The sequence below is a fragment of the Phoca vitulina genome, unplaced genomic scaffold (assembly GCF_004348235.1).
Source record: "Phoca vitulina isolate PV1807 unplaced genomic scaffold, GSC_HSeal_1.0 scaffold3, whole genome shotgun sequence".
NCBI classification, from domain to species: Eukaryota; Metazoa; Chordata; class Mammalia; order Carnivora; family Phocidae; genus Phoca; species Phoca vitulina.
In genome coordinates, this window is record NW_022589706.1 from 308,665 (window position 1) to 335,727 (window position 27,063).

General features: G+C 53.4%; 1 protein-coding gene across 1 annotated transcript in view; it reads left to right on the plus strand.

The window, feature by feature from the left end:
• JAKMIP1 (janus kinase and microtubule interacting protein 1) overlaps window positions 1-27,063 on the plus strand; it is a 121,956-nt gene that overhangs the window by 74,780 nt on the left and 20,113 nt on the right. The window contains exons 4-13 of the mRNA XM_032399682.1: window positions 1,853-2,062; window positions 2,934-3,053; window positions 5,823-5,969; window positions 6,803-6,943; window positions 8,667-8,726; window positions 17,998-18,126; window positions 19,345-19,473; window positions 20,830-20,913; window positions 23,837-23,899; window positions 25,592-25,690. Coding sequence (XP_032255573.1) covers window positions 1,853-2,062; window positions 2,934-3,053; window positions 5,823-5,969; window positions 6,803-6,943; window positions 8,667-8,726; window positions 17,998-18,126; window positions 19,345-19,473; window positions 20,830-20,913; window positions 23,837-23,899; window positions 25,592-25,690 — 1,182 coding nt within the window. The remainder of the gene's footprint in view (window positions 1-1,852; window positions 2,063-2,933; window positions 3,054-5,822; window positions 5,970-6,802; window positions 6,944-8,666; window positions 8,727-17,997; window positions 18,127-19,344; window positions 19,474-20,829; window positions 20,914-23,836; window positions 23,900-25,591; window positions 25,691-27,063) is intronic.

Consider the following 27,063-nt stretch of genomic DNA (forward strand, 5'->3'; position numbering starts at 1 on the left):
TTATGTGGCTTGGCTGAGGTCACACAGCTTGCCAACAGGAGCTTAGTGCCCGGTCCCTAACTTCTTGCCCTGGACACTGTGCTTGCTTTTTCCACTGTGCCAAGTTGTCGATCTCATCTGGCTGTAACTTGTAGGCTCGGTGATCAAAGCACTAGAGTGTTGCATTGCTTCCATCCTTCCGTGCATGGGGGGACCCCCCAGATACGCATTAAATAGCACCACAGATAGCATATCCTGCAGACTTTATCCAGAGGGGATTCCGTCGAAATCGGCCTTACTAAAGCATTGGTGTTCTTCTCAGAACTTTTTGTGTGCCTTAGGTCAAGTAGCATTTATTCCTAAATCCCACGATGATAGAGTCATCCCTGTAGCCGAAACTCTTGTGGCTTTTGTCAATGAATGAAACCCCAGTGCTTGGGAACCTCTCCCTGTTAAAGCCTGCCTCAGTTTCCCGGGGCTGCTGTAATGAAGGGGCCACAGACTGGGTGGCTGAGGCAACAGGAATGTATTGGCTTGCAGTTTTGGAGGCGGGAGGTCTGAGATCCCGGTGGCACGGGGCTGTGCTCTCTGAAGGCGCGGGGAGGAGCCAGGCTTGCTGCTTCTGGTTACTGGGGTTGCAGATAGTCCATGACGTTCCCGGGCTCCTGCGTCCATCCCTGCGGCCTCTGCCCTCCGTCTCCACCCAGCCTTCTCCCTGTGTGTCTGTGTGTCTCTTCCTCTCTTCTAAGGACACAGTCATTAGGGCCCGCCTGCTCCAGGGTGACCTTCTCCTAACTGATTATATCTGCAACTGTCCTTTCCCAAATGGCATCATGTTCTCAGGTTCTAGGAAGGACATGGATTTGGGGGGTGTGAACCCCAGTACAGCACCCTTACTGGGGCAGTTTCCCAGCTGTTGGCTTTGTGTCTGGAATCAGTGCAAGTCTATGGCCCGGGGCCAAAGCTTTCTCTTCTGTAAGCTTCTTTCTGCTTGGTGTCCTCTGGAGAATGCGGGACAAGAGCAGGCTGGGCGAACTGGGGCTTACATGAAGGTTCGCATGTGGAGAGGCTGAGGTCCTTTAGAGACCCCAACATAGATGTCAAGTAACCAGTTGGTTCTATGAATCTGGTGCTCCGTGAGAAGTCAGGGCCTGGGGAATACGTTGGGGTGTCAGCAGCAGATGGGGGGAGTTAATATCATGAGTGAGGATGTGGCTGCCTGGGGAAAGGGTACAGACTGGGGAGAGGGCCAGGCCTTGGAAACTGCAGACTCTGATGGCGGCCAGAGCAAGGTGAGTCTGTAAAGATAGAAACCAAGCTCTCATGGCAGAGGGCTGGAGTGGGGGGAGAGGTTCATGGGCCAGATGCTGGTGAGAAGGATGGAGGACAGAAAGTTGTCCTGTGGGTTTGGGGGGCCAGGGGAGCATTGAAGACCTTAGCAGGAGCTATTTTGGTGGGGAGGTGGGGGCTGTGACCAGACAGGAGAGGCTTGGGGAGTGAGTGGGAGACGAGACCCACCAACTCTGTGAAGAAGCTGAGCTACGGGGGGTGAGGTGGCTGGAGGGGGCTGGGGGGGGGTCAGGATTTTATTTTCTTTCATTAAGATGAGAGAGACATGATCATAGATATCTTTCACTGGTAAGTGTCTAGTTGGCCATATAGATCACTGAACCCATAACTTCTCTGCTCCTCTTGCTCAGGGGAGCAGGGCCTGGGCCATGGGCTGTGGTCTCTCTATGTCCTGAGTTTTCTGAGTTCAGCTGACCCAGGTCCATGGTCCTGCTTAACGGTTTCCTGGGTCTCAGGCCAAAGAGGGAGAGATTTCCCTGGTTGCGAGCCCCTAGATTGATGGCTTATTCTTTCTCTTTTGCAGATGGATGAGATCAGAGGGAAGGACCGTGTGATTCTGGCCTTGGAGAAGGAACTTGGGGTTCAGACGGGTCAGACCCAGAAGCTGCTTCTTCAGAAGGAGGCTTTGGATGAGCAGTTGGTTCAGGTCAAAGAGGCAGAACGGTACCACAGTAGCCCAAAGAGAGAGCTCCCGCCTGGGATAGGGGACATGGCAGAGCTCATGGGCATCCAGGTGAGGGGGACGGTGGCAGGTGCAAGCACCGGGTCCTGTCCTTCTTTCTATGGGTCATGCTTCTGGTTACCTTGCCTGCCTGCCTCCTCACGCCCTTCCTCCCTTCCATCTGTCCATCTGTCCTGCCCTCCCTCCCTCCCTAAACGAGCTGACATTCATGATGTGCCAGGCCCAGGCCTGGGGATATAGAGGTGAGCATCCAGCTGCTTGTGCCTCCAGCCGTCCTGAGCTCAGTGGACAAGAAGGAAATGAAGACATCTGTGCGCATGTGCGATAGGAGCATAGGAAGGGGGCCCAGTCTTGAAGTCGGAGTCCTGCAAGATGGGTAGGGGCTTAGCCAGCAGGAAAGGGCTTTGGGGGCAACAGCTTGGTGCTTAATGTGCACAGAGGAGGCTGAAGCAGCATGCACTCACTCATTCACTCATTCATTCATTCACTCACTCATTCAATCACCACATGTTTGAATGTCTGTCATGCATGCTCTGTGCAGATCCCATATGAGGTGCTGGCATTTCAGTGGTCAGCAAGATTGGCCCCGTGGGTCTTAAGGAATGTCCTAGCATGGCCATGATGGGCCTTTGTAAGAGAGGCACAGTGGATGGGGGCTCAGACGTGAAGGTCCCCAGAGACCACATTTGGCTGTTCGGGAGCCATTGGAGGTCTTCGTGGTCTTGTCACTTGGAGATGAAGTCTTCCCGTGAGTCCCTTTGGGACGTGGGGTGCCGGTCTGTGTGGCTCAACTTCAGGGAGCCCCACCTGGCTTTGGGCCTCCCAACAAGGAGCTCTCGGTCACATCCCATGGGTTTTCTGAGAGTGCTTGGAGTCCTGTAAGCTTCTTCAAAGTACATTTGTATCTTGACGTTTTTCTTAGGATCAACATATGGACGAGCGAGACGTGCGGCGATTCCAGCTAAAAATTGCCGAGCTGAACTCGGTGATACGGAAGCTGGAGGACAGAAATACCCTACTGGCAGACGAGAGGAACGAACTGGTAATCAGGCCCCTGAGACACAGATGGTGCTCTTGTACTGCATGAGGAAGCTGCCCTGGGGCCCCAGAGCCTGCCTCGAACACATAGTGTGGAGGCCTTCTGGTTTTCTTTACTTTCTTTCTCATTAATCTCTGATTAAAAATCTAGCGTGTGCTCAGTGAAGAAAGCTGTGACTGCCCTTTGTTTCTACAGGGATTTATCCTGAGCAAACAGTCGGAGGGAGATGTGAGGGGTGTGGACAGGATGTTCACTACAGTGTTGTTTATGCTAGCGACCAAAACCGACCCGAAACGAAACAAAAGCCCAATTGTTCAATACTCAAGTACTGGGAAACATAATTACGGACCATTTATGCAGTTCATTGTGTGCCATCTTTAAGAATGGTGATACAGATCCTATTTATTTGCCATGGAAATGGGCTCGCGGTACATTAAATGATAAGCAGTTTACAGAACAAAAACCCATTGTCATCGTGCTGGATATTGGATGTTGTTTTAGGTGGTGTGATTATGGATCACGTTTATTTTTTGCATCTCTGTTTACTCTTTTTTGCATAAAAGTTCACGGATTTCTAATTTTAAAATAATGAACAGGGACTTTGGGTTAAAAATATAAATCTGTAGTAAAAAGAGCGGTTTATTGAATACGTGTAAATTTGCTGGATAAACAGCCAAATGAATTTTTATGAAGTGGGAGTTGGTACATAAACTTCTTGACAAACGCCTCATCATATTCCTGTTGATTCTAAATTTTATTATGAAAATAAGTCCATCTATATCATATCTGAAAAACATGGGAGATGAACAGTGTTAATGAATGTTAGCTTTTCACAATTTTTAAAAAATTAAAAAAAATTTTTTTTGAAGATTTTATTTATTTATTTGTCAGAGAGAGAGAGAGAGAGTGCGCGCAAGCAGGGGGAACAGAGGGAGAGGGAGAAGCAGACTCCCAACTGAGCAGGGAGCCTAATGTGGGGCTCGATCCCAGGACCCTGAGATCATGACCTGAGCCAAAGGCAGACAGACACTTAACCAACTGAGCCACCCAGGCACCCCAACCTTTTCACAATTGTAACAGGATCAAGATTAATTCATTTCCTTCAAGTATTTTTAAAGGCATATTTTTAAATGGCTTTAATCAGACCGTATGTCTAATATTAGATGTACGCTTTCCACTTAAATATCCATGAACTAAAAAAAAAGTCCCTCGTGGGCTACAGAATAGTTTACTAAGAAGATTAGAAACAAATGTAGCTTGCTTGAAACAATTCGGAGCACCCTGAAGTGTTTAAAGCAGAAATCGACCAGCTAGCCAGCACTTTGATCTTAAAATCATGAAATAACTACCCTTAGCTCTTTGAGGTGGTTCTTACATGGTTTTAATGCTCGTGTAAACATATCGACACCCTAAGGGACTTTCTGTTGTTGTTTTACAGTTATGAATGGGCTATTTCCCCTCTGTATTATTGTTCTGCAGCTTGCTGTGTGGGTTACAGCCCTGCCCAGCAGGACATGCTGACTGATGCGGTCTGCTCAGCAGCCCACACTCCACTCTACCGTGGGTCATTCACTGGTTCCTTTACTGGCGGATCTCTAGGCTGATCAGGTTCCTTTGCATGGAGTACATTTCCAGAAGAAGAACCCATGGATCAAAGGTCCATTTTATATATGAATGGATGCTTCTCCGACTTTTTTATCTTCCTTGACAGCCTGGTCCCCCAAATCAGGGATCTGCGGTCAGTCCATGAGCTTGATTCTCTGTTCCAGGACTTTCTGTGTGGCTAGGAGCACAGCGCCCCGGCTCTTTGCAGTCAGGTTCTCTGTCTGGGAGATGGGGATGGGACCCCGTCCTCGGGTTGTGGGGAGGGTTGAATAAGCCTGGCGAGGCTTACCACAGTTTGTTCTAGAAGGCAGACCTGACCACAGAGGGCTCGTTCTTCGAAGCCCTCAAGGTCCAGGGGTAGAAACTAAGTGACAGAGCTCTCCAGATCCCTCAACCAGGCCTCGCTGTGCCCACGCTTCCTCTGAGCATCACCCCACATCCTGTGTTTCCTCTGCACTGAGCGAGCTGTGTTCTTGTCTCACCATGTTCATTCCTCCTTTACTGACTTTGCCCTCCTCTTCCATCCGCTGGAAGGATACCCTGTTGTGCCATCCTTTGACCCAGCCCCAGCCCCAAGAGGGGCTCCCCCAATGCTGATCAGACAAGAGAGACTGGAAGGATACCCCGCCAGTTGTCAAGACTCAGGGGGCGCCTCCAGGGCTAATGCCCGCCCTACTTATCTTTGTTTCCCCAGCATGGAGTCTGGCAATGAGTGGCGCCCAAGCCTTCCTTGTTGCCCGAAGAAGGCAGAGCTTTCTGCTAGGTCTGTACTTTGGGGAAGAATGGTGGCCAGGAGCGGCTAGGTCACTGGATTGACTTTTATGCCTGTGACTCCTGACTCCTGGGGGTTATGCCCAGAGGTGGAGGAAGTGCAGACTAGTGGACAGGGGGCCCTGAGGCAGATCTGTGAGCCTCCCTGTTGGGCTGCAGCCTCCTTCTCTTGCCTTAACCAGGGCCCTCTGAGCCTCACATAGGACATTGTGTTTGGAAGCCAGGTGTCTGTGGGATCTTTGTGGAGGTTTGTGCCATTCAGGAAATGTGGTCCTAACAGTGGCAGCTCCGGTCCTAAGGAAGGCCCAGGCTGGATCTCTGCCGGCCTCCATGGTGTGACGTCAGCAGTTCACTGGGTGTTAAAGCCACCGGCCTTCTGTGTCTTTCTGATCGTAGCTGAAACGCTCCCGGGAGACCGAGGTCCAGCTGAAGCCCCTTGTGGAGAAGAACAAGCGAATGAACAAGAAGAATGAGGATTTGCTGCAGAGCATCCAGAGGATGGAGGAGAAAATCAAGAACCTCACGAGGGAAAATGTGGAGATGGTGAGTCATTGGCTACCTGGGACCACCACCCCGAGTTGTGGTCTCCGTCTGGGATTCTCCAGCCCTGACCCTCACAGTCCATGTTCTCCCCGCGGCCCCTGCCTCCCCCAGGAAGCTCGTGAGGGTCTCAGTCCGCGCCCATCCCCCCTGCTCCCACTTCTCTGGGCCCCTCAGTGCCCCGCAGCTGGGCCGTGCTTGTGTTCTGTTGCCTGCCACCCCCGTGGCCTTAGATGCACCCCTCATTCCCTCTGCCCCTCAGTGCCTTCATCCAGAAAGTGGGGATGGCAATACCAGCATCGAGGGTTGTCTGGAGGATGGAGTGGTGGCAGGGCAAGGCCTCCCAGCATAGCTGGTTCTAGTGCACACTTACTAGGTGAAAAGCTATGGCCATTTCTGCTCCAAGGGCTTTCTCTGCATAAGGAATTTGCATTCTCTCCGACAAGAGTGGCTCGTCTTTGTGGTCAGGGCGGTTCTGGTCTGTGATGGTCTGTGCAAGAGTCTGAGGTTCATTGTCCAAGGTAGGGTGAGTCACCCCATTTACAGCAACGAGACTGAGGCTCTGTGGGGTGCAAGGCCCTCGTCCCGGTATCCCCAGCAGGCCCAGGAGTGAGGGTGTGTGATCACCGGTGGTGGGCTTGCCTCCCCAGCTTCCTCGTCCAGCTTCCAGGGCCTGGTTTGGGTGACCACCTCCCACCCCGGTGCCTGCCCAGCCCTTTCTCTCAGCAGTGGACCCTGCTGGCCGGGCCCCGTGCTGGCTTCTGGTCTGTATCTGTCGCTTCCTCCAGCCTGGGGACCGGCTGGCCGTCATCCTTCCTCTCTCCCTCTGGCTGCAGAAAGAAAAGCTGTCTGCCCAGGCGTCTCTGAAGCGACACACGTCCTTGAATGACCTCAGCCTGACCAGGGACGAGCAGGAGATCGAGTTCCTGCGGCTGCAGGTGCTGGAGCAGCAGCATGTCATCGACGACCTCTCACTGGTATGTCTGTGCTTGGTGTGGCGCCAAGGGACACGGTGTCAGGAATGGCGTGGAGGCTCCAGGGCGCAGCTGCTAAAGCGGGCGGGGCCTCACGGAGCTCATCCGGGCACCTCCCTGCTTTATTCGGCCCGAAAGCAGCCTCGGACTTTGTATAAACTGGGAGCCGTTTCCATGGCTACTCTTTTTCTCAAATCTTCTCCCTGATTTGCTGTCGTTAAGAGGAAGCATCAGTTTTGAGAATGAGTCTTCTGGCCTCTACAGAGTGGGCACGATTTGTCCCTGAGAAGTCTATTTTTTTTTTTTTTTTTAGCTCAGTTGTCGCAGACCATGAACTTGAAAGCCTGAACCTTATAATCAGACTAGAATTTGGAGGGCTTACTAAGACTCTGTGTGTGTAAGATTAAGGGGAGATGAGTATGTCTTAGTAGGTGGAGTGTTATATCCAGAGAATTCTCCAGCTGACTGTGAAAGGAGCTTAGGCACCGTAAGGGAGCATTTGTATTAAGCTTCAGTTGGATCTTAGAAGCAAAGTGTGTTCTTACTGCCCAAGAGGGAATGTGGTGGTTCCATTCATGGGTCTTCAAAGTGTAGACAAACCAGTGATGAAAATTCTAGAAGAAGCTTTGACCATAATTGTCCAGGTCACATTGCTGGCTTATCTTCCTCTCTCTTTAACTCCTTCTCTCCTTCCTTCCACCCACTAATCCATTCTATCCCTCCAGCCTTCTTCTCATCCATCCATACTCCCATTTCCCATCCTCCTTCCATCCCTTCTTCTTTCCATCCATCCATTTGTCCATCCACCTGCCTTCCCATCCTCCCTTCCTTTCTTCCCTCTTTTCTTCCTTCCATCTATCCATCCATCCATCTATCCACCTTCCCACCCTCCCTTCCTTTCTTCCATCCCTCTTCCTTCCATCTGTCCACCCATCCTCTCATCTCTCCTCATTACACAGACTTGATACAGCATAAGATAAACACACCTTCAATAAAATGATGATACAGTTGAAAGAGGAATAATAAACCAATGAGACTAGAGGAAATACAGATAGTCACATCCACTGAGATGAGGAGGGACAAATAGGTGGACCATAGGGGCTGGAACCAAGCACCAGATTTGTCTCTGGGTTTCTTGGCAGCCAAGGGGGAAAGCAGGGCTTGGTTAGGAGGGAGAGATGTCCTGGTTTTGCCTGGGATAGAAGGCTGCACACCTTCTACTGCTCTGCAGACACCATTCTTCCTGACGGCGGCCACCAGGCGGCCACAGGCTCCACACTGCATTGTGGGTTCTAGCCCCATAGAGCAAAGGAAGAACCTGAAGTCAGAGGAATAAAGTGCATCACCTGGTCCGGAGGAGGTCCCTGGGGATTTGGTCCCAGCTCAGTCTGAACTCAGCCACAAGCTATTTCATCCTGGGCTGCGGACCTCACTAGTCCACACTGCCCAGGGCTTTACAGCTTCCAGCCCCCAAAGCACACAGGCTGGGGCTTTCAGGATTGGCAAATTTGGGGATTTTTCTCAAGACAGTCCCAGTCTTGTTAAGGACTTGAGTAAATTGGGTGGCCCCATAGTTTGCAGTTCTGGGAAGCGGCCATCACGCGGGTGCTCAGAACTTGGACTGACCCACGCCCAGTGTGGACAGGCAGGCACAGGGTGAGGGCCGGTGGGTTGGCTGGTGTGATGTGAGCTGGCTGCAAATGCCAACAGGTGTGTCTCCTTCTAGGAGAGGGAACGGCTTCTGCGCTCCAAAAGACATCGCGGGAAAAGTCTGAAGCCCCCCAAGGTAAGCCAGCAGTGGTGCATCTGTCCCGCTTTGTGGCCCTGCCCAGGCTGCAGGGTGGATAGTCCAGGATCGGGGAAATGTGAGCAATCCATAGGGGGTCCTCGAGGCAGAGACACTCACGTCTCTGCATGTCTGATGGGGAGAAAGCTGTTACGGCGTCTCTCAAAGCATCATCAGTTATGGCCATGGGCCAGCGATTGTAATTTATTCATGGAAAACTTACCGATGGATTCTGTATGTGGGCCTCAGGGGCTGCTAACCCAAAATTAAAAGCATAAATACTTAGACCTTTTGAAGGATTTAAAGGGCATTCAGGCTTGGTTATAACATCTTATATCCTGTTCTGACAAAGTCAGGAGCTTTGGGATTTTTCTGGAATAATGCAGAACCGTTCTCTTTGGAAAATGTGGTCTTATAAAGACAGTGCCCAAATGTCCTGGCAGAGAGAGCACTGCTGGCCGGGGAACATTCAGACGCCACAGGGACCGGACTGGAATGAAAAGAGCAAATTGGGGCAGGTGTAAAAAAAAAAAGACTTGGTTTGCATTTAAACCTGTGAACATTTTTTTCACTGCCACAAAGACGTGGGTCTGCTCTCCCTTCTGTTGAACTGGATGTCCCTCCTGGTTTGTCTTTGGATAGAGATATGGTCCTGAAACATTTCTCTTCTCTCAAGAAAACAGCGGTGCTGATGTGCTATGCGTAGCCGCCAGTGTTGAGGCTTTCATATCGGAGTGGCAGTAGGGAGTGTCACACATTCCAGGGGTTTGAGGGAAGTGGGGACCCTTCTGCATTAGTTTCCTGGGTGGCTGTAACAAAGTACCCCATCCCGGCGGGGGGAGGGGGGCGGCGAGAACAATGCAAACATATTGTCTCATAGTTTTGGAGTCTGGAGGTCCAAGGTCAAGGTGTCGGCAGGGTGGTGCCCCCTCTGAGACCCATAGGGGAATCCTTCCTGGGCTCTTTTAGCTTCTGGTGATTTCCTGGCACTCTAACATTCCTGGTCTTGCAGCTGCATGACCCCACCCTCTGCTCTTGCGGTCAGAGGCCGTCCTCCCTGTGCGTCCGTCCCATGGCTGTCTTCTTATAAGGACACCAGTCGTATGGGATCAGGGGCCTGCCCTGCTCTGCTATGACCTCATGTTAATGGAGTACTGGGGATAGGGCTTCAACATGTCTTTCTTGGGGGGACCCAATTCACCCTAAAGCACCTTATTTTATATAAAATCTGAGGATTTTAAATGTTGGCAAAATCTGTGGTCCAAATAAAATCTATCTGTGGGCCGAACTTGGCCACTTGGCTAAGTGGTGGTGCATATACCACCTCATTTCATCCTCTCGGCAATCCTGTGAGGTCGGCGTTGTTTTTCCCATTTGACGGCTACGGGAAGCATGCGGGTACACCACATAGAAATAGCTCAAAGAGACAAAGTGGATTGACAAGGCAGAGGTTCAAACTCAAGTCTGGGCTCCAAAGGCCGAGCTTGCACCACCAAGTCAAGGTGGACAAAGGGCATTTTAAGGCAAAGCCCCCACAACACACACCCCCCAAGCCTTCGTTCTCTCCCCTCTTTTTCTTAATAACGTAACTATAACTGTAGAATCCACTTTGCTTTCTGGTGTTTTTTTTTTTTTTTCCCTTTAACATTGTACTACGAAGCATGTATCCATGTTATGACTCCGTCATCATAAATACAAATTTTTATGGCTACATAATCCATTGAGTAGATGGGCCATAAATGTGTTCACCATTCTGGGCCGGGCACGTTAGCTTTCAGCTCCTGGCGGCTCTCAGTACTGTTGCAGTGAGTGAGTGAGTGTGTTTATGCCTACGTAGATAGCTCGTTCTGGGCCAGGTCTCCTCTTGTCCCTGAGTGCTGCCCGTTCCATGAAGTGACTGGACATTCTGCTTCTGCAAATGCCACCGCAGTGGCCTCCCTTTGTCCAGGAAGCTGTGTCCAGGGTCTGGACTGTCCCCATGGGTAGATTCCCAGAAGGTGGGCTATGGATCACAGGGTGTGAAGGGTTTGGGGGAACGCGGGACCCCCTGTGCTGTGTGGAAGACACGCGTCATTTTGCACGGCTGCCATTAATGTGCATGAATGCCATGGGCATCACGGGGCATGTTGAAAAAGCAACAGTCGAAAGGCCTCCGGCTTGACTGAGGAACCAGACGTACTGCGGCATTATACACCCCATGAAGCTTCCAAGGAGGGTTTTCGGGAAACCCACTGTTGAGCCCTGACTCCGTTTTTCAAGCCTATATCAGAATTCGCAGAGTAAGGAAGGATTCTGTTTTCCCTTTTCCCAATTTCTGAATGTGCTCGTGGGATGAGAACTTTACAAAGGCCTAGAACGGACTTGGGGTTTGCTGGGCTTGCATGGACACAGGTGAGGAGAGTGGTGGCTGTGTCCCGCTCACCGCGCCCCGCTCACTGTCTCAGCACAGAGTAGGTGTCCCTGTGTAGCTGTTGATTGAATAAGCAAATTGCTTTTACAGGCAAAGTGCATTGTCATGACACTGGACCATTTCAAAGGATGGGGATGTTTGGTCACTAATTGAAATAGTTCAATGCCATTAGAAGGCGGAGTTTGGGAGTCTCCGTGGGAATTTTTCTGAGCTGGTTCAGGGTCGTTTCCACTTACTGTTTCTATGACCCACAGCCTCTTTTCTTTTTCTCAAGATTCAGGGTAGAGCAGTTTCCCCCACATGCTCGTACTTTCTCCTGGCACTATCCGGGGCCAGATTGGGGACCTGAGCAGGTTTTGAACCCCCCAGGGTTATCTCTTGGGCCTGGGTGGCTTCCCTCTCTTCCCTTCCAGAGGCTGCTGGGATTCAGTAGTTTCTTTCTCCCCTTCAATGCCTCCCTCGAGCTCTGTCCGTTGTGCACCCGTGGGCTTTACCACACTTTGCCCGGGCCTCTGTTTGGCCCAATTTTTTGTGCCAGAATTTTCTGGAAGTCCCTGGACTCTGCATTTCCCCTGGAGGGGCTTCTCCAGCTCCACGCTCACACCCCAATCTGCTACATTTGCAGGGATGGCAGGGCCGCGATGCCCTCATCCCAGGGGGACTGTCACACCCTGAGGGCCGCTGACCCTGTCTCACTGTGCTCCCGGGGACAGGACTGGTGCGGGCGTCTCTGCCCCAGCACGCTGCTCGTTCAGCCCTCCACAGGGAGTAGCAGGAGAACCCCGAGCGGTTCCCCAGGCCCCGTGTGGGGAGGGTGGGCTCACTCTGCAGAAGGACCGGGATCATGGATGAACCTAAACAGAGCCTCTGCCTTGGGGTGGGTGGTGGGTTTGCTTTCGGAAAACTTGCCATCCGGCAACATGGAGTCGTGTCTCAGTAGAGAGCCGAGTGCATGAGCACGGCTAAAGTCATCACGGTTGGCTCACGCGCCTTGGTTAAAGTGGGGCTGGGATCTGGGGAGAGGCTGAGACCCTGTAGCCTGGCAGCCGTGTGAGAGTCAGGTCTGCTCCTGGCCATGTGGCCTTGACCTCGGGGAGCCTGTTTCCTGGCTCTCACCGTGATTGTCCCATCCAGGAGACCAAACAGAGCATCTGGCTCTGTGCCTGGCATGTAGTCAGGGATCCATAAATTATGATTTTTCCTTCTCCCTTCCCCTTACATCAGTAGCTTTCCTTTGGCGGGTCTGTTGAATGCAGATTCCCAGGCCCTGCTCTTCATTTCTCTGGTTCTCATTCGTGTCACCTTTTTTTTTTTTTTAAAGATTTTATTTATTTATTTGAGAGAGAGAGAACGAGAGAGAGCACATGAGAGTGGGGAGGGTCAGAGGGAGAAGCAGACTCCCTGCCGAGCAGGGAGCCTGATGCGGGACTCGATCCAGGGACTCCAGGATCATGACCTGAGCCGAAGGCAGTCGCTTAACCAACTGAGCCACCCAGGCGCCCTCGTGTCACCTTTTTCAAAAGAGAGGCCGTCGCAGGTAACAGCGAGGTGAGCTCTCGATGCCCTTTAGACAGTAGCTAGCCATCATTCGTGAGAGGCCGGGAAGATCGCTGAGAAACATCAGAGCGCCATGGGAAGAACCGCCCTTCCCGGGGCCCAAGTGTCAGTGCCGGGGGCCCCTTGTCCCCGAATGGCCCCTGGGGCTGCTGTCACCAGGAAGCAGCTGATGCCTGGGCGGATCCCTTCTGGCAGGTCACTCATGGTCCTCCTGCACCCTGCAGGGGCTCCTGCATCCATTCTCATTAGACGCTTGGGGCCTATCCACACTTGACCTTGTGCCCCCCAAGGCCAAGCCTGAGCTCTGTGGTGGCAGTTGCTTTGGAACAGAAGACAGAGCACACCACCTTCCGTGGCTGGGGCTCCTGGGCATTTGTCGTCATGTGCCACGCTTTCCATTTCTAAGTGGCTAAAGGAATCTTATTTTCCCTGTAGGGTTGTTTCCACTCGACTTCGTTCCTGGGCTGTCCTTCCCCACAGCTCTGTCACCAGCCAGCCTCTGAGCAAACTCAACAGCTTGCAGAGAGCATAATTTTTGGGATTATCTCCCCCTCTCCCATTAGCCAAGATTCTCTTTACTGTGAGTGTCAAAAACTCAAAGTCATTTAAGAAAGGAAAGGAATTTATATAGCTGAGAAGTCCAGAGATGGCTGGTTGCAGGCACAGCTGGATCCAGATGCTTACACAATATTGCCTGGAACCTGTCTCTCTCCCTTTCTACTCTGCTTTCCCCATGGGCTGGCCTCTTTCTCAGGCAGGCTCTCCCCACGTGGTGCCCGATTGGCTTCAGCAGCTGTAAGCTGGCGTTACTCCTGCCTAGCAACTTCTGTGGTGGGAGGGCATCTCTCCTCAGTGGCTCCAGCAAAAGTCCCAGGGCTGGTGCTCCTTGGCTCAGGTTGGTTACAGGCTCATTCCTGAGCGAGTCCCAACTCTGCCTGGGTGGAGGGGGGGAGCTTATTTGGAAACATGAGTGAAAGGCTATGATGTGGTTACATAGCTCATATCGTGGATACTTTGGGAGGAGCAGAGTATCAAGCATTATTACAATTGAAATATACATATGAACCTGATTGTCTATATTTTTCTTTTTGTGATGGTCCTTTGCCTTTTAATATGGCATGAATATCTTTCCAAGTATAGCAGTTTCCTTTTTAATGGTATTATCGATCTATTTTTTCCAATGTGAGGGATCTTACTTTTGTTGTTCTGCTGAGAGAAGCTTCTCCAAGAAATGCAGGCTCCCGTGGGCGCCCCAGGTGTGGATCCTGGTTTGCTCAGTGTGTATAAATAAAATAGGACTGCTGAGAAGCCCATGACTTTAGCTAGTCCGGGTTGCATGTGGCGTGCTCGGGGGACAGACAGAGAACTTGCCCAAGTGCAGGTGGCAGGAGGCACCTCCTGGGTTTGGCTCTGGGCCTGAAGAAAGCTCTCCCCGCGTCACTGTTGCTAGCGCTGTTCCCGGGGGCCTTGCGCTTGCCCAGGGACCCAGGGCCTGTGGCAGGGCAGCGCCGGGAGGGCGGCCCCCAGAGAATGCACCAGCGCGGAAGCTGTCCTGGGTGCCGACGGTGCCAGCCCAGATCTTGGAAACCGGCTGCTCTCAGCCCCCGGATCTGCCCTCGGGCTGGCCGCCGGAGGCTCATCACAGAGCTGCAGGCACGGGAGTCGGCAGGAAGCCTCAGACACAGTGGGCTGGGCGTGGTGGAAGGGAGGAGAATGTTCCAGGGGAGAAGCGGTGCTTCCCCCTAGCACTGGAGAGGCCTGGGAGCAGGTGCCAGAGAGGCTGCTCTGGGCTCACCGGGCGCACGCGGGCTAGTGGGCTCTGCCTCTGTGCCCTGCGATGGAGTACATCCTCTTTGTGCTGTACTTCTCCTTCTTTCTCTGTCTCTGTGCCCTGGTGTGTCTGTACTTTTCCGGCTGCCAGGAAATGACCTATAAGCATGAAGGTAAGCTGCCAGCTCTGGGCGACTGTTGGCCATTCTGAGAAAGGACACGGCCCTGGGCTGGAGAGCCCCTGTCCACGCAGGCAGCTGTTGGAAGGGACGCGGGCAGGCAGGAGCGAGGGGGCTCGGAGGCTGCAGTCCGGGGAGGGTGATTTATTTTGGAGGTACCTCTCTTCCCCTCGGGGCTTTTCCATCTGCTGAGAAGGAGCACTTCTGTCTGTTCCAGGAGTAAACGGAACAGACACATTTGTTTTTCATTTTTGCCCCAGCGGCATCTTAAACATTTGGATTGCTTTATAAAAAGGAGTGGGCAAGGCAGGACTCTGGGGGTAAAGAAGATGGAAATCTGGAGGAGCGAGCCCCCAGAAGGTGTGTGGCCAGGAGCCGAGGCTTTTCCTGGGAAATAAATGCCCAGGGAATCTGAGAAAGGTGGACAACTCTGGGAACCGGACAGTTGCCCCATTGCTTGACTCTTTCTTAAAGAGCCGAGCGTTCGAGGAAGCAGTGTTTTCTAGGTGATTCTGTCCTTCCGCAGAGGCAGGTGCTATTTGACATTGATTTTGAAAATGCGGCGTCAGGGGGAGGTGGCAATGGCCTCAAAGAAGACAGCCCCAGAGTTTCACGTTAAGTGTGAGAATGTCTTTTTCTATCTTGCTTTTATTAACAAAGGCATACATCTCTGTGGTGTATTTCGGCTTCCCATATAATGAGAAAACTAACCCTTCGAGGAAACAAACTAACCCAACCCATGTGTTGTACAAGGTTGGGGGGGTTCTTAGGCCACTCGTTGCCTCAGGGGGAGTTGTGGGTGCTGGGGGTCTGCGGACTCACCTCCTGTTGGGAGAGAGACATAATGTGAGTGTCCTTTTGTGCTCGATGCCCCGTCAGAGCTGTGTCCCACGTCCCGCGCTGCAGCATGCTGCCCTGGAGTCTTGGTCTCCGGGGCCACATTGGACTTCAGGGGGCTCCACTGGGGTCTGGGGATAGGCTGTCGACAAAGGCAGCGCTAGTTTAAACGTACATGGGCAACATCTGTCGTGATGTTGTGTTAGGGCTCGGTGAGGGAGGACCTAACTAGCCACCCCGAGAGGCTTCGAGAAGCGGATCATCCTGGGTAATGAGTCGTTAGCCCCCAGAGTGGCCCAGGACGCTGACCACAGGGTGTTGGAGAGAGCGTGGTGGGAGGGCTCCTGGAGCTCCGGCCGTGCGCGTCCCGGCTGGCCGCCAGCCAGCACTGCCCCAAACGGTCCTGTCCCCGAGGCCTCGCAGTCAGCAGTGTTTACAAGAAATAAGGTGGGTGAATGGCTGCCCAGGAAAACGAGGAGCCTGGAGCTCAGGGAGGTGAGGTGCGTGTGTGTGCAGAGGAGCTTTGAGTGCGGTATAGCTGTCGCTCCTGAAGGTGCCATCGTCATCAGGATGTCACCGCTGCTCACTGCTCCCCAGAAATCATCTGGAGAGTTTTCGATACCTGAATTCAAGTGAGGTCTCTCCTCTGGAGAGGAGATGGGAGTATATATGACTGTCCCCAGCTTCTACTTGGAGAGAAGGAATCATTTGAAATCGACAGAGCCTAATAAGTCCCCATGGTTCTTTTTTTTTTTTTTTTAAGATTTTATTTATTTATTTGACAGAGAGAGACACAGCGAGAGAGGGAACACAAGCAGGGGGAGTGGGAGAGGGAGAAGCAGGCTTCCCGCCAAGCAGGGAGCCCGACGCGGGGCTCGATCCCAGGACCCCGGGATCATGACCTGAGCCGAAGGCAGACGCTTAACGACTGAGCCACCCAGGCGCCCCGGTCCCCACGGTTCTACCTGCTAAACTCACCTGGGGTGTGAGCAGGTGCCTGCCCAGCTGGTGCTGGCTGTGTGAACGAGGGCAAGGGCTGTCCGTGCAAGCCGAAGACTCTTTGTGGGCAAACAAATTAGTTTAGCTTTGAGTTCATTAACAAAGACACGTTCACAAATACGCATTTGAGAACCAGTATTTATTGAGTGTGCCAGGCTCTGGGCCACAGTGGGGAATACAAAAGCCCAAATCTCACCCCTCATGAGCAAACCCCTGTCCTCCTGGGTGCCTCCAGCAAAACCTCTCCAGAAACCCTAGCTCTACAGGAGGACAGAGTAATCACTCTGTCTCCCTCTCCCTTCCTGATGGCTGAATTCTTTCTTAATTATGTTATTAATTATGGTTGCAGCCACATTTCTTTTACATTTGGGCGCCTGAGAGTGCAGACATAGGCCAGCTTCAACAAGCACAGTGGTGGGGGGTGCCCTCAATGTGCAGGATGAGCGCTGATTCCTCTGTGGGACGAGGAGTGGGGAGGGGGTTCTGGGAGGAGCCAGGTTCTGGATGAACCAGTGGGAGCCTGGGGCCTGACTCTGGAGTTAGTTATGGTTCTTTCCTCATGGTCATGAAAAGCATTCATCGATTGTAAACAGAAATAAAAATCTTTGTCGGGGGCTATTTTGGAGGGAAAAAAGGCCAATGTTCCTAAAACAAGGGAAATTGATCTGGTGATTGTCAGTTAATGTCTGCAGTCCCCAGGGGACCGAAGCTCCTTGTGGGGGAGAGCATGGCTGGTTTTAATCATGTTGTGTTCCTCAGGCCTCATCCAGTGTCTGACCCATAGAAAGTGCTCAGTCGAGTGTTTGCTGAATGAATGCAGGAATGTATGCGTGAATGGCTCAATGAAGCCCCGTATATCATGGTATTTGGGGTGGGAGAAGTGCTGGGTAGGCTAACCAGGGAGCCGGCACCCCGAGTGTTAACATTGCCTCTGAGTGATTGGTGCACGAGGGTCCCTTACACTGTTCCTTCTAATTTTATGAGTGTTCCAAGTTTTCTGTAATAAAAAGTTAAACAAAAATTGCCTTTTAGAGCAGGTCCAGTTGAGGACCTGGACCACACGCTCACCCAGCCAGTCAGAGCCTGGGGTCCATCTGTGGACCCTCTGCCCCTTTAGCCTTTCCCTGTGTCTGGCGCGTAGAATGAGACATCTCACGTGGCCCGGCTGCCCCTCCTTAGTAGGACACACACGCTGCCCATCGAGGGTCCACATGCCGGGCACAGCACACGCATAGCCTTGCTCTTGGGTGAGGTGGGGGGGTTCCATGTCTGTGTGATGGAAAAGGAAGCTTGTGCTCAGAGGGGCTAAGTGGCTGCAGGGTCAGGCCAGTGTGCTCTGACCTCCTCTCCCACCCAGTCTATCAGGAACCCCACCAACCGCCTCTTGGGATGCCTTTGGGGCTCAGATGGTGTAGTCACCCCTGTGCCCCAGGGGGTGATGGGCTGGGGTGTGCGGGAGGGGAGCTCAGCAATTTTGAGTCCGTTCCTGATGTCATGCACATTGACTTAACATTTCTAGAAGCATGTTGTGGAGACATTTTTTGGATTTGATGAGGAGTCCGTGGACTCGGAGACATTGTCAGAAACATCCTGCAACACAGACAGGACGGACAGGGCCCCAGCCACGCCGGAGGAAGACTTGGACGATGTAAGCAAGCCCACATCTGAGGTGCTGCGGGGGCGCCTCCGGCACTGACAGCCGCCCGCCGCTCCCCCACCTAAAGATCTAAGCCTGGAGGGCCTGTGTCATCACAACCCGCAGCCCCGAGGGCAGGTAGCCCTGCACTGGGCGGGGCTCCAGAATGCAAGGGGGGCTGCTGGCAGCACGTGGCGGTCCCTTCCTTTCCCCAGTGCTGATCTCACAAAGGAAATCTGTTGTCGCCTTGCTGTTATCTTTGCAATTAAACTTGCTGCATGGTGGGCTGTCCCTGGTCCCCCTGTGCGCGTGCTCAGGGACATGTGCACACACACAGGAACACACACGCATGCATACATGCACACACACACGGGCACACACAGGTGCACGCACACACAGGCACACCACCTAGTGGAAATAGCATGAACTGCTTTTTCATTAAGAAGATGACGTCACACAGGAGAGTAACCACAGGGTGCTGGCAAGCGCAGAGGGCGGTGAAAACCACCGGCAGCCCTCTCCTGCCGAGTCACCACCCTGACATTTCCCAATCATCGCGCACATCCAGGTTCATGACCGCGGCACTGAGTGAGCTGGGCTCACGAAGGTGCAAAGGGCAGCGTGGTCCTTGCCCCCCCGCGCACCCCCCAGCTGAATTCTCTTAGGAAACCCAAGTAAAATGTGGTCGTACCAGACACATGTGACCACCAGGATGTCACAGGCAGCTCTGGGCACCAAACACCATGTTCCACATCCCCATCTCTCGTGAGAGCGGGGGACGTCTCACGCAGACGCATTTAATGTGACAGGTCCCGCATAACGGGTGGTTCCCACTTCCCATGACTACAAACGATGCGCCAGTGCCCGTCCAGTACTGTACCTCTGCTTCCTAGGGGGTTGTCTCCTTCGGAGAAATTCCCAGAGTGAGAAGTGCTGGTGGGAGGGGCTGGCTCTGGGGCGCTCTTGCCCTTTCTCCCTTGCCCGCGACTCAAGGATCCCCCCGGGGTTCCATGAGTTCCCGGGAAGGGTGCCGTTGATCGGGATAGCATCTCCCCCCCGCAGCCTGTCACTCCAGGGCCCCGGTGACATCCTGGCAGTGACCAGTTCCCTAAGTAATTACTGGCCACGGCTGTGAGGGCTGGATGTGTGCTTCTGTCTCAGTGGACCCCGGCACTCGGAGCCACACCAAGTCACATGCTTCCTTATGTCTTTCTTCTCCATGACGCTAAGACAACCACCAGGGAGGAGGCCGACCTGAGGTTCTGCCAGCTGACCAGGGAGTACCAGGCCCTGCAGCGGGCCTACGCCCTGCTTCAGGAGCAGGTCGGGGGGACGCTGGATGCCGAGAGAGAGGCCCGGGTGAGTGTCGCAGGCCCAAGGGCCACAAGGGGCTGGGTGGACCGCCAGGGTCTCCACGCCTTGCCTGTGACACTTGGAGGGGATTCTGAGAGGTGTTGGGGGGCACCTAACAAAGCCTTGGCAGACCCCACAGGTGCTATCTCGCCATCCTCAGAGTGACGGCAGGACTTGCTGGAAGAAATGATACTGTTGTCTCGCACACATCATGGGTGCCAGCTGTTTGTAGGAGTGCATTCAGACTTTAGGACCCAGTGACTAAATCACAGATGTGGTGGCCTTGTAGACTTCACCCTCCTCCCCCTCCCAGGCTGTGAACACCCCACAGAGCCCATGCAGGGATTGTTGGGGGGTGCTCCCTCAAGGCACTCCGGTCCCTGCCGGCCTCCCAGGTCTGGGCCGTGCCCGCCATTGTGCTGGGCTGAGCTCTGCCTTCCAGTAACTTCCACTCACTGGCCCTTACCCCATCTCCGGGAGTCACATAGAGCAGCAGGTGCCTGCCCTTCCTTCTGAAAGGGAGGGGACACCCAGAGAGCACACCACAGGTGCCAGCACGTTCCTGATCTCATTCCTGCAACAGCCCCATGAGGTCAGAGGTGGTGGATGAGGCTGGTGGGGAGGGAAGCTTTTTGTGCCACAATAAAGGGTTCAGCCTATAACCTATATAGGTCAGAGGAAGTAAAGGGCTGGGCATAGTTTGGGCTGAATCGTGTAGTTTTTATTAAAAGTTTCATCTAGTTGCCAACATTTAAGCATCAGGAGATTTCACATAGAAATCCAGGTTCCTGACCTTTCTCGGCAGCTCAAAACATGCTCAGCCTGGCAGCGGCTGGCTTCCCGTTCCACATGGTAGCAGCTTCGGCTGCAGCCAGGTGGTGATTTCCCCTGAGATGGGCTGGGTGCCACAGTCCTCCCCGCCCCCTCACACCCTGCACGCAGTCGGCTTCCCTGACTCACACACCTGCCTGGTCCTTGAGGTGTTTTGGCTTTCAGCCCTTACTGCAGGCAATCAAGGGCCCACGGAACATGCCCGGTAGTGTTGGTAAAGGCAACCACTAAACTGATCAGAAAGCCGGGACGGGGAACCCTGACACGCCTGGCTTCTGGCTCATCACGTCCTCGAGGACGCCGACCCCTGCTCCAGGCTTGCGTGTCATTACTTATAACATTGAGGGGGTTAGAGCCACCAACGTCTCGAGACCCTCCCATTCTTGAAAACCGTATACGTGCAGCTGGGTAGGCCACCTTGGAACCCGTGCATGGACGTGCTTCCAAGGCCTGGATTACAGCACGGTCCTTGCTGCTCCTCCGTCACCCATTCCCGGTGACCTGCTCACTTTTTGATCCTTTTTGTTCCAGACTCGGGAACAGCTCCAAGCCGACCTGCTGAGGTGTCAGGCCAAAATCGAAGACTTGGAGAAGTTACTGGTTGAGAAGGGACAGGTGAGCGGGAGTGATCGTGGGGTTTTTGCACGTCTGTCCCCTCGTGGTGTTGCTGTGGCCTTGGTGCCAAGGGTGTCCCCCCTCTATGGGTCTGAGTTGTTTGCTCCAGAGACATTAGAGAAAAAAACACCCAGGCCGAACCCAGGTGAGAATGTCCTAGCTGAGGTGCCTATTTGCAGGGTTTTAAAAAACCAAAACATGTTATGAAATTCTAACTTGGCTTTTTCATTGTTGGCCAAGTGGGTGAAAGCAGGAGACAATTCAGAAAGCAAAGTGGTGACCAGAATCCTTTTTGACTTGAATCTGAAGGAAAGCTGCAGTCATTTATCGGGGTTTAATTGTGAAAATGAACTGGCCCCTCAGCCCGTGCCTCAGGATTCCACGCTGTGTGTGACTCTGTCCCGGGAAACCCCAGCCCTTGAGTTTCTCAGAGTAGAGTCGCCTCCATGCACACATTCTCTGAGCGTGACAAGGCCGGGCTGGTGGCAGGACACAGTAGGGAGGCAAAGCCCAGGCCCAGACCCGTGCCCTGGGTTGGGGGAGACCATGGAGGGGGCTCTGGGTGGTGGTCCAGCCTCTCAGAGGGAAACATCCAAAGGCAGCGCCCACCTGGAGTCGGTGCAGGTCAGCTGTTCTCTCTGTGGTAGGAGGTAGCTGGAACTTCTCAGTGGCTTAGCACAGTGAGGTTTATTTCCCGCTCAGTACACCGTCCGTCCCTCCTGGAGGCAGGGGTCGCCCACTCCGGGGGTCACTCAGGGATCCTGTGCCGGAGGCACCGCCATCTGGGAACCGCCCCATCCACGGCGCACCCTCCTCCGCAGAGGGCAGGAGAAGGCGGGTTTGCCGCCTCCGCGCCTTTCTCCCAAACGGTCACGGGGCCCCCCTCACACCTCACGGTGAGGGTGCCGAGGGCCGTGTGGGGGTGGGTGGAGTCAGGTGGCACCACGGTCCCGGTGCACAGGCAGGCCGTGCGGGCGAGGGTTTCCCGAGGTCCTCGGCTGGCACGCGGGGCCTGGGGGTGGGTGTTCAGGGAAGGTGGTGTCCGGGGTTCTGAACAGGTGGCTTAGAACGAACTCGGCCTCATGCCCAGTTAGTGGCACGAGGGCTCGGGTGGTGGTGACCAGGATGCTCTGGGCACGGACAGAGCCGGCGAGTGGCCAGCCCCCGGGTACTGCTTCTGTAACTGCGGTCCAGAACGCCCCACAGAGGCCGGGGAGGGGTGAAGGGCAAACACGCTGGGACTGGCTTGCCTGACGTGTTATGTGACCCGCGCAACTGACGTTGTCTCTTTTCCTCATCTTTAAAACGGGGTAGTAATCGTACTGCACACACTGGGGAAGCAGAAGTGGGGAGAAGGAAGCAGCCGGGGAAGAGTCCAGGTGGGAGAGAAGGCTGTTCTCAAGAGTCTGCAAGACCTCGGCCCCTCTTGCAGGCTGAGCTCACGTGTCGCCTGACTGTCGTCTTCGACTACGTTCCGTCCCCACCCGAGAGTGCTCGCCCTATGTTTGCGGGCCGGTTCTGCCCTCAGCACCTGCTGAATGGAAGGGCCAGTTTGGGACAAAACAAACGGCCATTTGTTGAGGGAGCAGCCACCAGAGCCCTGACCCTACACCAAGTTTTGTGCTTGGTGTGCGGGGATAATGTGTCAGTTAGCTATCACTGTGTAACAAACCACCCCAAAACTTAGTTGTTTAAAACAACAAAAATTGTATTTGCTCACAGTCCCTGGGTCAGCAGTTTGGGCTAGACCCAGCTGTGTGGTTCTTCTGCTGGTCTCACCTGGGGTCATTCTCGAGGCTGCTTTGCCGACACATCAGCTGGGGCTAGGTGGCCTGAAGTGGCCTCTCTCTCCTGTCTGGGCACGGGCGCCTGCTGTTGGCCAGATCTCTCCTCGTGGCCTCTTACTCTCAAGGAAGCTAACCTGGCTTCTTTGCCTGGCAGTCTGGGGACAGGAAGAAAGGGGAGGCCTCAATGCATAAGTATGTTCCAAGCCTCTGCTCGAGTCCCATTTGCGAATATCCCAGGAGCCAACACACGCCCCAGCATGCCCCACTTCAGGGTTGGAGAAGTAGCCGTCACATCTCATTGGGAGGAGCTGCAAAGTCACATTGCAAAGGGTCATGTGCATGCAGATGGGCGGGACGGCTGCAGGCAGTCTGTTCCAGGCAGAAAGATGAGTGGAACATGGCTCTGTCCTCACGGGGACTCACAGCCTCGTGGGGCCTACACTTGTCAACCCAGGGACAACACAGGGTGATAAATGTTGGTAGAAGGAAGCCCAGGAGGCCACCAGAGCTGAGAGAAGGGAAGAAGGAAGTTCTTTCACCTATTCCTTTATCCATGTATCCATCCTCCAGTATTTATTGAGCACCAGCTGTGTACCAGGCCCTGTGCTAGGCACTGGGGATGCCATGGTGGAAACAGAGGCCTGGTGCCCTGTGCTCACAGGACTTCCCTGGATGGGACCTGACCAGGCAAAGAAACGCCGTTAGGGCATCACGGGCAGTGGGGCCAGAAGGCACAGAAGCACGTCCCCGTGATGATGCCAGGTCCGTGGGTGAGGGGCAGACCCTCGGGGTGTGGCCTGGGTGCCAGCCCACGGGCCGTGGTGAGCAAGCCTGAGCGGGTCTGCAGGGCTGATTCGGTCCCTCTGCAGCTGCTTTCCCATCCAGGACACTCACAGCGCGAACTCTGTGCGCTTTCAGGGGGCGTGAGCCATGGAGAAGGGACACCCCACAAACCTGCCGGCTCTCTTTTTCGGGTGTAGCAGTTTAGAGGGACCATGACGTCTTTCCAGCTGCTGTCCCTTTCTCTGACCTTTCCATACAGAGTTTTCTATTGCCTTTTGGTCACCGACACCACTTTGCTCTTTAGCTGCCTGTTTGCTTCAAGGAGTGTGAACATATTTAGTGCTTTTTCTTAGGATTCCAAGTGGGTTGAAGAGAAGCAGCTGCTCATCAGAACAAACCAAGACTTGCTGGAAAAGGTAGGTGGGCATCAATCCTCTCACTGCCCCCTCAGAGAATCACCAAGCCCGGACAGTCAGGGCCCTCAGAGGCCCATGGAGGTGCCCCCATGGCAGCCCTCTGGCTCCTGACCGGCTCTCAGGAGGGAACTGTCCCTTATCTTGAGTCAGAGCCCAATTCCTGGGGCTTCCCAGCCATTGGCCCCGGTTCTGTCCTCTGAGACAAGGCCCGCAGAGCTGGTTTAGACCACCCTGCAGACACAGTGAGGGTCGCTATTCCTCTTTCCATCCTCCCACCTCTGCCATTGTTTTGGGGTTCCAGAGCCCTTCCCCTCCCACCAGGGCGGACTGAAGGTGCCGGTTGATGGGCAGGCCTTCAAGCCATCACGGTTCAGTTGCTGGACTGGAGGCCATGGCGCCGACAAAGCTGAGCCTGTCTTCCTTCTGTGGTCATGGAACTTTCTAGACCTTTCTCGAGACAGCATGGGGAGTAGATTTAATGCCTTGGGACAAGACTTTAGCTTTATTTTTTTCTTATTTGTGCACAATTCAGAGTTGTTTTGTTTTAGTAAGTTTACTGAGTTGTGCAGCCGTCACCACAATGCAGTTTTAGAACATTTTCAGCCTCCCATAAAGGTCCCTTGTACCCATTTGTAGTCCCTCCTTATTTCCCACCCCTCAGCCCCTGGCAACCACCAGTGTACTTTCTGTTCAGACCTTCCATACTAGCAGAACCAGACAGACCTAGGTTAGGCCTTAGTCTTTGAGCATCCTAGAATGCCTGCCCTGGATGAGCCCAGCCTTGCCCTCTTGGGAGGGGGCTTGGTCCAGCCCCAGCTCTTCACTGACCAGCTGCGTGGCTGCTCACTTCCCTGTGTTTCTCTGTAGCATTTGGAGCACTGGGACAAGACCTGTCACTGCCCTCCAGGTCAAGTCCGTGCGTTGGGAGAGATTCCATGTCCTTGGTCCTGCTCACTAAATTTAAGGAGCCATGGAGAAAACACACTGTTTCCAAATGTCCCCTGGGGTGCAGCACCCCGTCAGTGGAGAACCCCCTCTGGTTCTCCAGGCAGGAGGAGGGAGAGGCCTTTGCCTGTGGCTGTGACTCATGGAAGCCCTCGATAAGGAGTTGTGCCTTCTCTCAGTCAGTCCTGGCTGCTGCCAGAGGAGGACGGGCAGCTTTATGCTCCTTGGACAGAAACTGAGCCACGGAGCCATTAGGGTGCTTTTCCAGGGTCTCCCGGTGGGTGTCGGACCAAGCAGCCCACCTTCGCAGATAGACTTGTGCCTACACGAGAGCTGCTTGTGCTAAGCCTTCTCCTGAGCCCTCTGGTTGGGTGACAGCAGTGTATGCTTTTCTGCTGTGGCTTGTCCCACTCTGTCTGGGGGCGGGGGGTATCACCCTGGTGGCTGGGGGTTGGGGGGGGGAAGACAGCATGCAAAAAGAATACACACAGACTTTGGGATCAGAAGCGCCCATGCTGCACTCCTGCCTCCCTCACATTTGACCTCAGGAAGGGACTTAGTGGCTCTGTGCCTCAGTTTCCCCATCATTCATTTATTCAGCAAGTCTATGGAGAAGCCCATCTTCCGGGCCAGGCCTGGGGCCAGAGGGATGGAGCAGGCACCCCCCCCCATCTGCACTAAGCAGGCCACGTCTCCGTGGAGACGGCGGTCCTCCTGCCCGCTAACCCACAGGTGCGTCTGCTCTAGATTTACAGACTGGAAATGGAAGAGAGCCAGCTGAAGAACGAAATGCAAGATGCGAAGGACCAGAACGAGCTGCTAGAGTTCCGAGTGCTGGAGCTCGAAGTAAGAGACTCTATCTGTTGTGCGCTCTCAAACGGAGCAGACCTTCTCTTTGAGCCCAAACTGAAATTCATGTAAAAGCTCCCAGATGTCCTCCAGCATGTATAAAGGGACGTGGTAGAGTTGTTTTCTTTTCTTTTCTTTTTCTTTTTCTTTTTTTTTTTTTTTAAATCTGTATGTTCAGAATAATTTCACTGCCTTAATGTGTTCTGGAGAGAATGCTCACCGAAGTCTTTGGACATGTACCAGAGCTAATCTATTTATTGCCTACGGCTTGTTTTGCACTTAATAAAATAATTTGTTTTTGCAATATTTTGCCTTTTTTATTTGTGTTTCATTTCCATAACTACTTCTTTCCTGCATGCATAGTCACCTGGTATGCATTCTGCAAACCCGGACAGAAGCACTGTTGCAATTAATAACACACCTTTTTAGTGACCTTGCATGCAGGGAATCTCTCCTTTTGAAAGAGCAGGGCCCGACCTGGCCCACAACTGACTCTGTAGTGTGTTTACTGCTAGTTTGGCCCATTTTCTATTTGCCGAGGTAAACACAGGTAAGTAAGTAAGCAGGGGGGAGGGAGGTGTTTGTCTAGGCGTTTGAGAGAACCCGTATGGTTGTTCCAAATCCCCGTCCAGTGAACCACCCCCCGTGGGTGTCACACGGGGTTGCACTGGACTGAAAACTTACTGTTTGTAACTCAACCTGCAACTCAAAACTGCTATTAGCACAGAGGGAGCCTGAATGCTTTTCACGGGTAACCATCACATTCCAAACCTTCAGTAACGTCCCCAGTACAGAGTTGGATCCAGCATAAGAATAGTGATGGTTTACTGCTTCCCACTGAAAGCTCGCCCTCGGGTGCTAGCATTGTATTGCAATGTGACTTCATCTCCTTTTTTTGTTTGTTGCCATTTAAAAACCATCCACATTTTAAACCTCACCTAGGTTTGTCTGAGCACCTCTTTGAGCACCTGAGCGGCCCCGCTCTCCCTCTGCTGAAGCCTTTGCATGCACGGATGCCCCAGGGAAAGCCAGCAGCCTTGCGACACTGGTGTCCCTCCTGTTCTGTTTCCTCCTCCTGGCTTCCATTAAAGTTGTTTACCATCTTGTCCTTTGTCGTGTTGGCATGGATTGTGGCCTGAATGTCTCCAAACCAAGTGTTACCGTGCAACTCAACTCTTGCTTGAGCGTGAACGGGGTCTTCCATTCACAAGGCAGGAGCTTGAAGCCATGCGAGGTCCCTGTTCACACTTCGGCCAGCGAGGAAGCCTTTCCCAGGGCTTTGTCATGCGTCTTTCTCAGGAGATTTCCATGAGCATTTCTCAGTGTGCTAGAATTTTCTTTACGTGTCTCCACCATCCTTCAGAGCCATT